General features: G+C 38.0%; 1 protein-coding gene across 2 annotated transcripts in view; it reads left to right on the top strand.

The window, feature by feature from the left end:
• The first annotated feature begins 647 nt into the window (after positions 1–647).
• The window catches only part of LOC127437814 (chromatin remodeling regulator CECR2-like), a 60,432-nt gene continuing 45,724 nt past the window's right edge, over positions 648–15,355 (top strand). Inside the window, exon 1 of one of the 2 annotated variants that reach the window (XM_051693003.1) lies at positions 648–1,479. In XM_051693003.1, coding sequence (XP_051548963.1) covers positions 1,360–1,479 — 120 coding nt within the window. In that variant the 5' untranslated portion in view covers positions 648–1,359. The remainder of the gene's footprint in view (positions 1,480–15,355) is intronic. The other variant, XM_051693004.1, reaches the window with a different exon arrangement.

Raw genomic sequence — 15,355 nt, 5'->3', positions numbered from 1 at the left:
TGCTTTACACATTTATGAAAACTTGTTTTAATTTACCAAAAAAAGAAAAATACTTATCTATGTATTTGCCAAATTTTCTGCTCAAATTTTAAGTCCTAATTCTCACAGAGAAGGCCTGCGAGTTTGACAACATGACCTGCAACAAGTATGTAACCAAACATTCAAGATTTTAAATGAATTGAACTCTTAGGGAAACTGGTCTCCGAACATTTTCAAAAGCACCTTATTTTCATCCTACCTCCTTATACTGCCTCCGAAGGCAGCATTTTCCTGTTTTCGGATGAAGCCTGTATTACTGATAGACCACTTTTCTAAATAACTGAAGGGATGTTTCCCCTTTAAATGTCAACTGTGATTATAGGGGAACCACATGCCTCATGAAGCATCACATACAGTGTGCTTTATCCCTACATGTCAATAGGGGGAGCAAGATACTTAGATTGGAGCCCAATTTGTTATTCAAACCACAAAAAAGGTCAAAAAGGTCTTAAAACCTCATATCGCCCTACTATTAGAATTTAAATATTATATATGCACATTTATTCTGAGGGTTTAAATCATTGCGTTGATAAGGCTGACTACCAACAACACATTTTAGAAACAAATACATTTTAGCTAATTAAAATTACAGTTCCAGGCAACTTTTGGGGGCAAAAAACAACTGATAACTGTCAAAGAACTAATAAACATCGACTTTATAGCATCATCGCATATGACGAGTTGAAATACCTACTGCTGCAATGAAGTAATCAAAATAATAAAAAGTAATTAAAGTTAGAAAAAATACTCAGTAAGTTACACTTTAACCAAAGAATGCTAATGTAATGTATTAGTATCCAGGGGATCCTATCTGTCGTGCATAACCAGATCAAGGGATTCTCCTGTATGCAAACACAACAGAGCTACTTCCATTTCAACGAATATTCAAATGTGTGAGCGTTCCCTTTAAATGAAGATACCACTCTGAGTGGAGGTACGACAGTTGACAACAGAGACTGAGAAACTTCTATATTCTTTACTCTCGGGGAGCAGTACAGGTCAACAAGTTATTAACATTATTTATCTTGCAAATAATATTGACTGAGACGATTTTACGAGAGGCACGATTGTGATTTTAGTTTGTTTTGGGGTGCGTAAATCCCTCCCCCGCTCGAGATGGTAGCGTCCAGCCCATCTGTTCTCCTCCAGTGAAATGCGGATTGAAACAGACTGAAGAACTCTACGGGTCGCAATGGCTACTGCGTCGCGAGGACAACAAGTTTTGTTGTTCAGTTAAACAAGTCCCATGTGAGGAAAATTCCGAATGGCTTCGTCTAAACCACACTTTCTTATGTGAGACGCTCGTTGGATGACATAAACATGTCCCAGGGATATATAACTTCTGTGGAGGAGATCCAGTCTTGGTGGGAAGTCCCCGCCATAGCGCACTTCTGCTCTCTCTTCAGGACGGCGTTCAATTTGCCAGACTTTGAAATAGAGGTAATTTATCCTCCATGAATGAACTTACACCTCAGTTTCCTTTTCCGTCGCGTTCATTGGTGATTTCCCCTTCCAAGTCAATTCAACGCCTGAAAACAAACAAACAAACTCAAGTTGACCATGTTCCTGTTTCAGTCATTTAACTTCCATGTTCGCCAGATAGTCGCTCACTTCAACCATTCAGTCTCTATTTGTGAGTTAATGGGACGTAAGTCCGAGCCACTGAATCTCTGATCATGATATTAATGGGGTAAAGTTGGCTATTTAGGTTTGGTCTTTGTGTAATAGCAGAACTAAACGGCTTACGAGTGACCGCTCAACCAGACGGCTAACCAAAACACTGAACTTATGGACTGCTGTGTCTGTGATATTTACTTTTAAAATTGCGTTTATCTGAGGAAAAAGAAATGTTTTAGTCTTTTTTTATTTTATTTTTTTATTATTTTTATATTTGTTTAAAATTGCCTGGCTGGCTGGTGAGTTCAATGATAGACCATTGGGAACAAATTTATTGCATCTGGCAACTTTGTTTCACCATGTCTGAATCGCCTCAGAGATCCTGCGTAGTAAAGTTGAAACGTTTGTTTTATTAAAACGGTTAAAAAAAACTTATCATTAGGGGGCCTGGGTAGCTCAGCGAGTAAAGAAACTGACTACCACCCCTGGAGTCACGAGTTTGAATTCAGGGCCTGCTGAGTGACTCCAGTCAGGCTTCCTAAGCAACCAATTGGCCCGGTTGCTAGGTAGGGTAGAGTCACATGGGGTAACCTCCTTGTGGTTCTCGCTCTTGGTGGGGCGCGTGGTGAGTTGTGCGTGGATGCTGCAGAGAATAAGGTGAAGCCTCCACACTCCAAGCGGGTATGTCTCTGCGGTAACGCTCAACAAGCCATGTGATAAAATGCGCGGATTGACGGTCTCAGACGCGGAGGCAACTGAGATTCGTCCTCTGCCACCCGGATTGAGGCGAGTCACTATGCCACCATGAGGACTTAGAGCGCATTGGGAATTGGGCATTCCAAACTGGGGAGAACATAAAAAAACCTTCTCATTATAGTAGCTGACACTCTGAACTGTATCACAACAACCATTTTGTTGGGGGAAATGGCATGTCGAATGTCACAGCTTGCTTAAGTCGCAAACAATTTACTCCCAAGAAAAAGGATTTCCCCACTGACTGCCATTGTTTGCTGAAGTCGCACGAAATTCACCCCTAAAACAACATGCGCTTACAAAAATCAACATTTTTAATATCCAGTGGCTTCCTAAAATACCTTTCAAGCAGGAAAAAAGAAAATACATCAGCAATGTCAATGACTGAGTCTCTGAGGGTTAAGTTCAGCACATTGTTACAATAAAAGAAACTGAAACTGCTGAAGTAAATCTAATGTCCGCTGCATTGATCTTTACTGAACAATATTTTGCCTTTCGTTGTTATGAATTTAGAGTCACTTATTCATTCTCGTAAGACCTGGTCTCATGCTTTAATTTTTAGACTTTAAAACGGCGAATGAGATTTACTCATAAACGTTCCCAGTTCTTTGATAGACTAGATCAGCTGGACTTGTTTTGCAGTCTTTGTTATGAACACGATAACCCAAATGCATGATTGTGGAGTTCCAAGTTTATTGTTGGATCACAGGGTGGCTCCAAGTTGGTCATTGTTCCCTGTTGTTTGCCTTGTTTATGTAGTTGATGAAGCCCATTTACAATGATGGTGGCTTTGATTCATCAAATAAATAATTTCTCTTTGACATCGTCCTTGCCCAGAACATGTTAAACAAATAATTGAGTACTAATTGAGCGCCCTCTTTCATTGTGAGGTTTTACTAAACATATATTTAAATCTCCCAAATTACATTAGGAAAAAAACACATGTTGTGTAAAGTTGTTTGGATTTGGCTTCAAATACATGTTGTTCTTCAATAGAGAGAGAGAGAAACACAAGGCAGCATCAGTAGCCTCGGTTCATCTCGACCCCCACGTGTGTGAAACGTGCCGGCTAGTGGCTTTGTTATTGCAGGAGGAGTTTGAAGTGATGGTCGCCTCGTGCTGCCTTCCAAAAAAGTTATAACTCGCGTGATCAATAAGAAGATTGGGTCAGTTAGACGAAAAGACAGATTGTTATGACCTTAGGGATGCAAGTTGGCAAAAATATGTTTTTCTGTCACATTGTTTTTCGTTGGTGTCGCAATGCTCTTTCAAACCAAGCACCCTTCAGACGTTTCGTATGTGTGCAGTTTGGTAATCTTTTTTAATGCGGCAATCGCAGATTACAGGTGGCATGTGTCAATGCAGTGTCAATGGATTTACATTGAGAGGATGGCAGTCTTTGTCAGGAACAAGTCATAGAGTGTTTCACGATACACCCTTGCATCCTAATTGCATTCTGTGTAGATATCCAAGGTCATTCAACACAAAAGCTCTCAGCTCCACTGAGAGTACCCTGGTAACTTTGCAGCTACGCATAAATGGGACGTAAGCACGCTGACCTCTTGTCTCAATACAAAGAATACAACTTTTAAAGCTATGTGTTTTTGTTGCAGGAACGTGAGTAGATGGTATATTTTAACATTTTAAATATAAAGTTATTTGTTATTTGGCATTTATTACTAGAAGCCTTCAAACATAACATCATAGCCTGTCCGTTGCGCTTTCCAAAGTAATTTTGCGTGTGCAAACTAAGTCTAGTGTGACAGCCTCTGAACATGAGAAGATATTTTAAAGGTTGTTGATAATTATCTTTTTTTTTTTTTTTTTCCATACAATGAAAGTGAATGCCTAAAATGAAAATTTTTCATAATTTACTCACCCTCATTAGGGCTTTTCACACTTGAAATCGTAAACCCTGGGTTATTCTAAACCCTGGGTAAATGGACTCCTGGGTCAGTCCATCTCAAGTGGTTCAATACAGCAGGGATCGACATTAATGCTTTTCCACGACAAGTGGAATTTTTGAAGGGGCAAGTGAAAGATAATTTTTTCTTGCCTGACTGGACAAGCAGACTGATTAAAACATCAGTAACAAAAAAATAACCAGCTTTATTTGTGATAGCCTAGGCCTGGGTCACTTATTTGAAAGTTCATATTCTTATTCTGCTGTTGAAAGTGATCCAGAGTACATCATTTTATAATTTGCTAGTGATCTAGTAACAGCTGCACCCTGTTTGATTGACAGGTGGCACATGTGTTTGTGCTGAACATGCGTGTGTTCCGAAAATGCTTGCGATAATGCGCAGATGAATGATCCTAATAAATGTAAAAATTCCACCAAAATGCCCGTCTTAGTGAGATATTCATGTAAACACAATGAGTTGTGTCTAAAGTGAACATAAAAAGTGGATCTGTATTAAAATGTCGGACTTATCAGTATAAATGTAAGCTAATAGACCTGCTGCTGTCTAGTGTGTCATTATAATAATCAAACAACCATAGGGGCCTGGGTAGCTCAGTGGTAAAATACGCTGGCTACCAACCCTGGAGTTCGCTAGTTCGAATCCCAGGGCGTGCTGAGTGACTCCAGCCAGGTCTCCTAAGCAACCAAATTGGCCCGGTTGCTAGGGAGGGTAGAGTCACATGGGGTAACCTCCTCGTGGTCGCTATAATGTGGTTTGTTCTCGGTGGGGTGCATGGTGAATTAAGCGCGGATGCTGCGGTGGATGGCGTGAAGCCTCTACACGCGCTATGTCTCCGTGGCAACGCGCTCAACAAGCCACGTGATAAGATGCGCGGGTTGACTGTCTCAGACGCGGAGGCAACTGGGATTTGCTCTCCGCCACCCGGACTGAGGCAAATCACTATGCAACCTCGAGGACTTAGAGCGCATTGGGAACTGGGCATTACAAATTGGGAGAAAAAGGGGAAAAATCCTAAAAAAATAAAAAATAATCAAACAACCATAACAAGAAAATGAGAAAACACTCAACTGCTCTTGACTGAGTAACTTTAGTAGCTTTAAAAAGTATTAATGTATTATAATTATACAGTAAAGACCAGTAGTAGTTTGTTGCATTTCATTCTGAATGTTTCCTTGAATACTTGATAGCCTACTGCTGTTAAAAACTTTTAAAGCTGTTAAAAAAGCACTGAATTTTTAATCTATTTCTATTCATTGCTGTTTTTTATTGTTATTTTATTACTGACTGTTTACTAGTCTTGATTAATAACTTGAAACCATTCTTCCATAATTAACATATTTGTTAGTGTTATTATTTGTTGTGGTATTGAAGCTGGTATTGAGAATTGTCAGATTTCACTACCGACTGCTGAAATTTTGGTATTGTGATCATGTATAGACTTTATTGTACATGGTAGATCTTGCTGCAATAACATGATGAAAAAGTGTATCTCTTTCCATAGAATTATAAGCATCCCTGCTGTTAATGGTGGCGATGGAGGTTTTTCCTTTATTTGACTATTATTTGTAATATAATTATATGACAATAGCCCTACCCAGTGCAGTTTACATTTCTGTCACAGAGAATTGAGTTGATTGCATAGGTACACTATTAGGTTGGGCATCGGTCATAATTTTAGAAAAATATACAACAAAATTTGACATATTACTTGAGCTTGTAACTTAAATGTCTTTTTTTTTTTACTCGGATAAGTGAATGACCAATTTACTTCTCCGGAGGACAAGCACATGACAATGCTTAATGTCGAGCCCTGTACAGGTTGCTTGACCATTTTTAATTTTTACATTTTGTTTTGAGTGATTACCTCTATGTATTGGTATTTGTAAAACCACCAGATTTTTATTTTACTTGGTTTCACCATGACGGTCTTCTTTGTGTCATGGCACACAATGAATTTTGGCAAGACAGCCATTTACGGAAACCTCAATAGCTCGGCTCAGGATGGTCCTAGCTCCTTGGAACAAAAACTGATCTCTAGAGCACATTATAAGGTATATATAAACATGTTGCACATTTTTGTTCCTTAGACGTAGAACTTAAGTCCTAATGTAATGCTCAAGATTGCTCAAATTTCCATTTTTAGGGTCAATTTATAATGGGAAGGGTTCGAGTTTCAGTATTAATTTTTTTAGGGGTACCTAGGTAAGAATAGTGTGCATGCAGAACATTTCAGGTTTGAGACTTCTCTTTATTTATTTATTTTTTCCGTGGGGGTGAGAGTGCAATAAAAATTCCCCTCACTTTCGGGTTGAAAATCTCTGGAGGGGGACAAGATAGGAACCTGAAATTTTCACAGAAATTCTCTATTTTAGAATTCTGAGTATTGAGTTTGAGATTCTACTGGTTGCAGATCTAGGGCTAGTAGAAATCTGGGAAAAAAGCCTACTTTATTCATGCATTTTGAGAAATGAACAGATGTAATATAAGCATAACAAATAATAAGAATGAACAGTATTTTACAGTAATTATGTTTATGATTGACATACAATAGCTTATGCTTTTCAATGAGGCCTAAAATGTTACTACTATTGATATTGGTGACAGTGAAGCATGATCTATCACAGAGTTCTTCAAAAAGTTCATAAACAAAAGTATTTTGTTTTATGTAACCTTAACGAACTGTATGTGGAGTTTAAAAAGCAGCACCCAGAGTTAAAAACATTTTGTGAACTGAGGCCAAAATGGTGTGTGCTGGCAGGAGCACCTGGAACTCACACTGTCTGTGTGTGCACACAACATCAGAACATCAAGCTGATGGTTGAGTCGGCAAAGCTAAAAGTAGACTAAAAGGACCTGCTGGAACTTCTAGTCTGTGACATAAATGGTTATGACTGCATGCTCAACAAGTGTGACCAGTGTCCAGGTATAGAGGCCTTACTGCAGATGCTTGAAGAGTCAGACAATGATGACACATTTCCTGATAACATCACCTTTAAGCTGTGGGTTATGACTGACAGAGCAGATATGATCACTGTTGTTCTCCCTATAGGGATGAATTCTCTGTTTCTCTGGCTGTTAAAGACACACCATTGTTTGAGGACATCAGCATGGAAACTGATGTTTTTGTTAAATTCTTCCATCTACCTGGACCAAGAACATCATTTAAAATGTCTACTGAGGGCAAAGTGTTGGTTCCCATGAATAATGTTTTCAGAAAACTGACACCTGCCGAATTGACTACCGTCACAGGACGCTCCCACAAAATTTCAGAGAGACTGAGTGAGGAAATCTCACAGCTTCTAATAAAACATGTAAAACTGTTCATTTCTCAAAATGCATTAATAAAGTAGGCTTTTCCCTGGATTTCTACTAGCCCTAGCTCTGTAACCAGTGGAATCTCAGACTCAAAAATTTTTACAGCAGAATGCTTTTATAGAGGACTTTTCTGTGAAAATTTCAGGTTCCTGTCTGGTCCCCACCAGAGATATTCAACCCAAAAGTGAGGGGAATTAAAAAAAATAAAAAAAAAACACTTTCTCGCCCCCATAAAAAATTGAAATAAATAAGAGAAGTCTCAAATCTGAAATGTTCTGCATGCACACTGTTCTTACCTAGGTACCCCCTAAAAAAATTAAGACTGTGACTTGAACCCTTCCCATTATAAATTGACCCTAAAAGTGGAACTTTGAGCAATCTTGAGCATTACATTAGGACTTAAGTTCTAAGTCTAAGGAACAAGAACTTTACGAGAACGTAAACAGCGCATGAAAGTTTCCACGATTATACAGTGTATGAATATTTAATGAGGTAAGCACTGAAGGTTGCTAAACATCTTTCTAAAACATTCAAACACTGCTTCGTTTCACACTGTATACCTCTGGCACCACAATAGGGGGTTAACCCTGCAAATGCGGTGCTAACCTTGCTTTCTAAACCCCTTTAGAAATTACAAGTGTGAAACAACACTTTACCCAGGGTTAATAGTGGGGTTTAGAATGAAGATAACCCAGGGTTAAGCGCAGTGTGAAAAGTCCTATGGTTTTTCCAAACTCTTGACATTCTTCCATGGAACTCAACAGGAGATATTTTGAAAAATGTTGATGATGTCTTTTTGCATAAAGTGAATAGGGACTAACACAAGGTCTCTAACATTGTGCTTAAACTCTCCTTTTGTTTTCCCCTGAAGAAAGTCGTATGGGTTTGGAACAGCATGAGGGTGAGTAAGGCCATATCCACACTAATACATTTTCATTTGAAAATGCATTGATTTAGCTACGTTTACGCCTCTCATCCACACTGGAACGGCTTTTTCCACCCCTGAAAACAGAGCGGTTGAATGCACTCTCCATTACCGCATACTTTTAAAAACAATGATGTTTGGAAACTGAAAACTGAGGTTTCAAACGAAAACGGATTGGTGTGGATCTGGCCTAAACGATGACTGAATTTTCATCCCCTTAAGAAATTAGCAATTTTACGTTAATTATAAATTAATTTGTTGTGTGAACTCAAAGATGTTCATTATGTTCATTAGGAATTGTTGCAGCTTTTGGCATAGACTTTGAGGAGTTTACATTTAGTTTGATGTGCTTTCACCAAGACGAAAGGCCTGTTCACACCAAGTCGGTTCGAATGTTCGTTCGTTTTTTAATCTTATGAACCGGTGTCAAACTCTCATTTACTGTTCCGCGTTTGTAGATTTGTAATAATAATAACTTAATAGCGGTCACTAATGTTTGGAATTGCACGAATGCTGTGACCTGCAATATTTCACAATGCAGGTGAACTGCGCTAAAAGCACTAGCCCATGAGCCCCGCCGCACCCGCGTGTGCACTGATCAGCGCATTTCATTCTGAAAGCGCACACAGACCATGTTTATCTGTCTTTAATCGCAGCCTTTGGCAGTTAATCACATATGATCATATCTTCATTTTGATGTTATTTTGATTAATTATATAGCCCTGAAGGATTGTGAAATTAGTCTACTGATGCACTTTATTATGGAAGCCCAGAAGTGCCATTTACAAAAGAATGAAGAATTAAATGGTCAATCTATTAATTTGAAAATAAAAATGTAAATAAACCAATTTATAAATGGACAAATAAATAGACACATTTAAATTCATGTTTTAAAATGTACTTATATTTAGCAATAAAACAGCACATTAATAAGCCATTTTTAAATGCACCTTTTAAATGGCATTTTAAAAAGCATTTGGCAATTGCTTTTCATAAGTCATTTGCCAACTGGTTTTCCTCATCCATTTGCCAGTGGCTTTTCTTTTTCATTTTGCTTTTCCTTTTCTTTAACCAATTGAGAATCGAGTAACAAACGTGCCACTCGAAGAGGATGTAAGATGGCCTGTCATTGGACGACGGTACAAGCAGTTTATGTGATATTATTGGATCTGCATATAAGAAACGGATGCGAAACATATCAGAAGTTAATGGTGGCTCGTTCAGTGTTGTTGTGAAATGCTGAACGCGGCCCTGCTTGAGTGTGCGCAGTGATATGTGTCCAGATCGGAGCTGGTAATCGTGATGCTGTGAACAGAACCAGCCTCCCGACCTGTGCCCCGAACTGAAACACGTGACAGAGGTGAGCAAGGGCAATGGCTCAAGTAGCTGGAGAAAGCCGATGGACTTTCCAGAACTTATACTGAAGAAAACACACATCCCTTTTCAGTTATATCACATTCATAAACACTATGATCATCTTTAAATATTTTCTTTTTGATAAATTAATTGCCTGTGTATGATAGGGAAAAGGCGGACTGTCGGAATGACGGTCAGCTGATGATGCAGAGAAGGAAAGCGAGCACACTTTTGTGGAACAAATGGTAGTGTTTAAACTAATGTTGTGTATTATGAAACTGTCTCTTTCAAATGAAAGTAAATATATATGTGTATATAATTTTCTCCACACCAACCTGCTGTGTATATTTGTTTATAATGTCACAAATAAAGTTTGTGCTTAAACTTTTGTCGTGCTCATCTTCAGAAAGATGTTTATTGACTGACAGGAGCTATATACACAGTAAATACACAATGTACACATTCTTTTATCACATTGCTCTTTTACAATTGTAGGCTGGGTCTTATGGATTTAACAATTAGAATTTTGAATGAATTTACATTTTAATTGTACCTTAATCGATTATTTAATTATTTAATTGACACAGATAATGGCAATTAACATGTCAAAGATGTTTGAGGTAAAATGTCCAAGATATAGGCCAGACATTTTCTGAGAGAAGAAAACTATAACCATCAAGTGTTTTACCCCTTCACTGCTAGATTTGCGTGAAACGAAACAGTGGTAATATATTTCTTCATTCTTTTTTAATTGGCACTCCTGGGCTTCAACTGGTATGGATTTACAAATGATAAAAGAAAAAGAAAAGTCAAATAATAAAAAGCAATTGGCAAATTATTTTTAAAACGCCATTTAAAAGGTGCATTTAAAAATGGCTTATTAATGTGCTGCTTTATTGCTAAATATAAGTACATTTTAAAACATGAATTAATTAAACATTTAAATGTGTATATATTTCCATTTTTAAGTTGGTTTATTCACATTTAAATGTGTATATTTGTCCATTTATAAATTGGTTTATTCACATTTTTATTTTCAATTTAATAGATTGATAATTTATTTCTTCATTCTTTTGTAAATGGCACTTCCAGGCTTTCATACTTTATGAAACTTAATGGCAAAATAAAAGGCTCATTAAAATCAATTTGATATTCACAATATTGTTAAATTTTACATCAGCAAAATCATCACGATTATATCGTGGGTATTCGATGTATCGACCAGCCCTAGTAACAATGCATTCCTATGGTGCTATTCACATTGGGGCTGACAAATCATCTGCCAATAATCGGAAGGTTTTATTATTTTTTTTTTTTACACAATGTAAGATTTTATTTTCTTTTCAGACTGCAAAGAAACTGACTGACCAATGAGATAAGAGCTTTTTGTCAGTCGCTGCAGCTGCTCAATCCAGCACGTTGGTGGCGCTAATTAAATGGCAAACACCGGCATTGGATGTGCAGCTGATACACACCCCGAAAAGTATATAGGCCTATTTTAAAATAAATAGTTGCAGTTCATGAGCCCTTTGTACTGAACATAAACCTGTTCTGTTTTTGAAATTCTGCTAATGTTTTTGTTCTTTTAATGTACATTTATTTAATATGTACACTGTGCCTGTTATATTCTCATGGCTTCGGCAATTCGTTTGCATTAAGATCAAAATATAATCCCAGAAAAAGACTCTTTGCATTCTATTTTTACTGTAGACAAATGAATTGCAGAACCACAATGCTGTTTTTATTGCAAGTGTAATATAACAAAGTATTGCAATAATTTTAAAGAAAAGACAAAGAGCCAGGGTGTTCTTTAATATTGTTTTTATATTATGCATCATATTTTATAATATACCTGTTTTTCTTAATGTACATTATTCCATGTGTATTTATATCACTATACCTTGTGTTCTGTTATCCAAGCATTAATCCAGTCATTATAAAAAGAGAAGCTGGTTTGAGGTGTCTGTCTGTAATATACTCATAGCAAAATACATGTGCAAATAAATATCCAACAGTGCTCTTTATTCATACTCACTCGCATAAAAAAAACAGATTATATACTCCTCAAACATCATCAGTCATAGTGCATCAACACCATCGAAAGAACATAATGAAACCATTATGCTGAATTAGGTAAATAAATGCTTTAACAGCATTAAGTATATGCATCTGGCATTGGCAGTAGAACTGCTACAGCACCGCCTACTGGACGGGGTTGAAATAATTGTAGTTTAATTTTTTTACGGACTCTGTGTGACTAGACCTTCTGTTGGAGGTTTGTCTCACAAAGTCACAGATTTGGTGTGAACAGGCCTTTAGTTGCTGACATGGCATTAAACTTTTAATTACCTACCTACCTTACACAAAAGTATACGTTTTCCTGAGCATGTTTTCTTACTTGCGTCCAAAATAAAGGTTCTTTTGTATTTCTTGTAATCAGAAATTTTCATCAACGTAAAAGATAAACTACACAAATAGATGGAAATGTCGGCAAAGCAGATTTAGCAGCTATTTAGCTAACAGAAGAACCTAATTTTAGTGACGCATCAGCTTAAAGCTGACATTTTCTTTTAATTAACCAGTTTTCAGGTCTTATGTGTTATGTGGGCTTCATTCAGGGCTGTGCCTAAAAGCAGGTAAATAGCTGTTCAGTAAATAGCACACAAATCCTGCAGTAAGAGGATACAATGTCTTTTGCGAATGAGAAAGTTTACCCCGTAAGGTGACCGTATGGTCATTTGTCTAATTCAGTAGCTTAACTTGCTTCTACAGCTTTGACATTCTAGTACACCCGATTTTTGTCAGGAAGACATCCAGTTTCACCTGTTAAAGTCATCGTTAGAGAGTGTTCAGAAGTTACATTTTCTATGAACTGGGATTGTGCCCTGAACTAAGATAATTTTTTTTAATACAATTTAAAAACTAGGTGTGGAAAAAAGTAAAGAATGTAAGAATCTTGTTGTTTTGTCATAAAATGTTCAGGACTGAAAAGAAATGTAAAAGTAGAATTAAATTTGCTCATGATTGTCGCACTCGGAGCACAAGCTTTGTTCATGGAACACAGTGGATATTACAAATGCAATGATCCAGTATGAAGTTTAAGGTGTTGGCCAACTCCTTTTCTTTCTAGGATCCGTTCTGGGTACTGACAATGGAGGTTCTTCTTGGCAAGCTGACAAAACGGCTCCTTGCACATTGTTCATTGGTTACGCTTAACAGTTGCTCTCTGTATCCTTGCCCTAGATGATAGAGGGGCTTGACAGGAAGAGTCCTAACTTGCTTGGGCTCTCTCCCTGCTCTTTGTGTGAAGCACGCTTAATTTCCTGGTAGTATGGCTTTGAAACAAGCCCTGAAATCCCACAGCCTCCAGGAGATAAGAGAGCTGACGAGAGAGTCCTTCAGGATGTCCCCCTCCCAACTCCCATACACAAACACAGCCAGAGGGCTAAGCCTGCTGACTCCACACAGAGGATGAAAGCTGGTGTTTTGTTGCTTGTCTGTTTTTATGTCTTCATTATCTGTTTGATGGTTTCTTGAGAGTGGGTTGAGAATTGATCTGTGGTCTTTTGATGTCCAAGCCTTTGCCTCAGCAGAAGATGAGAGTGGAACCTAATTTAGTTTTTTTGAAGTCTGAATTGATTAGGTTTATTAGGCAAAGTCAGCAATGTGGGCAGAAAGACAACCTCATTATGGATTACTCTTAATTTAATCATGTCTTTTTAAAGAAAAGGCTATCACAAGTACTCTTTAATTTAGTTAAAAGCTCAACCTTCTTTGGGCCCAATTCCCTCTGAATTACATGAGATTAACTCTTTTGATAAATAATTTTAAAATCATATCTGTCTGTCTGTCCATCTATCTGTTTGTCTGTCGCCGGTTTTCCACCATCAGGCGGAACTGTTCTCATTTCGAAACCATGCCGACCAGGCCAGTTGGCACAGTTAAGGTTTCTTTTTCCACTGTGGTGCTTGAATGTACATAACAAATACATCAGTTGGCGATGGCGTAGAATGGTAAACATTGGAGTGAGTGCGCTATGGAGAATGATGACATATTCCAGTTTTTAGGATGCTTTTTTCTAAAGCACAGGTAAGACAGTCCCATGTTGCAAAAAGATGGTGAGAGGTTTACTATCATTTGCTGTGGGGTTGTGCATGCCAACGTACATGATCACATAGAAGGGTAAAACTTCCCAGACTAGCTAAGAAGGACATTAATTGACAAAATATTATGAGTTATATAATATGAGATTTAATTAGCCATCTAGCTTAATCTAAGCTGTCTTCTTGAAGAAAAAGGCATGTAGAAAAATTGTGTACTATACTAATAAGCCATCATCTTAAAATTATGAAGATACACCAAACATACACTATTTTTGATTAAATTTTATTAACCTCACCATAGTGAACTTTGCCAGCTACCTAGAAACAAATTAGTTACCTTGCTGTTGGCAAATTGACAATTGTGAGTCACCACGTACTAAAGCCATTCTGAAAAATCTGGGTGGAAAATGGTTTGTAATCGTGCAGTACTGAGCTGCTCAAGTGGAAATGCTACTAGTACCGTTCCTCACCATGCTCAGAACCGTTTGGCCCGATTGTGGAAAAGTGGCTTAGCTTGTCTGTCTGTCTACTTGACTCTTCATTAGATCATCTCACAACCTGATTCCTTTAATGACTTTGCTTGTTGCTTTTCTATTCCTTTTCTAATGACAATCTTGCCTGAACAAGTTTATAATTCTGACTACTGATGCACTCCTAATTAACACATATCTCTATCAGAGATCATTGTGACCATTGTGAGAGAGCTCGTTAAGCTTTTGTCAGGCTGTGAAGGTCTGGTGTAGTATGTTCACATGTTCCCCTGACAGCTGTTTGACTTATCCATAATAGTTTACATGGCTGCAAATTTCCTCAATCTTCTCCCAGTGTCTCATGCCAAACTCCTCCCTTTCACCTTTCTTGTCTAACCTTTCATTGGGGTACAAGTGTCCATTACTCTCTGTCCTCCACTGTCCCCTCCACCCAGCCAAAGGTTGTGTGTTCTGCCAACATTAAATAGAACCTCATTCACATTCATACTTGTACACCGCTGCTCCATCATTGGCCCCTGGCATGAGCATGACTAAATCACAGATGGTGCCTCTTACTTTGCGTCTCCCCCAGAAATGGTCGTAACTGGGTGCTGCAGTTCGTCTAGGGGTCCTTTTCTTCAGGGACTTGCGCCACATGATTGCAAAAGGAGATTTAAACTCAATGGGGCCTGTTGGAGTGGGAGCCGAGGACAGACTCTTGTTGTGAAAATCAGATTAAGATGTGGAAAATGGATTTTTGATGGGTAAGCAGGCCTTGTTTCAGACCCCAGATGCTGTGCCTCAAAGAATCCCTCTCACCCACCTTCATACCAAAGATATTTACTCTTTAAC

The sequence above is a fragment of the Myxocyprinus asiaticus genome, chromosome 48 (assembly GCF_019703515.2).
Source record: "Myxocyprinus asiaticus isolate MX2 ecotype Aquarium Trade chromosome 48, UBuf_Myxa_2, whole genome shotgun sequence".
Lineage (NCBI taxonomy): Eukaryota > Metazoa > Chordata > Actinopteri > Cypriniformes > Catostomidae > Myxocyprinus > Myxocyprinus asiaticus.
This window is presented reverse-complemented; position numbering and strand designations above follow the sequence as displayed.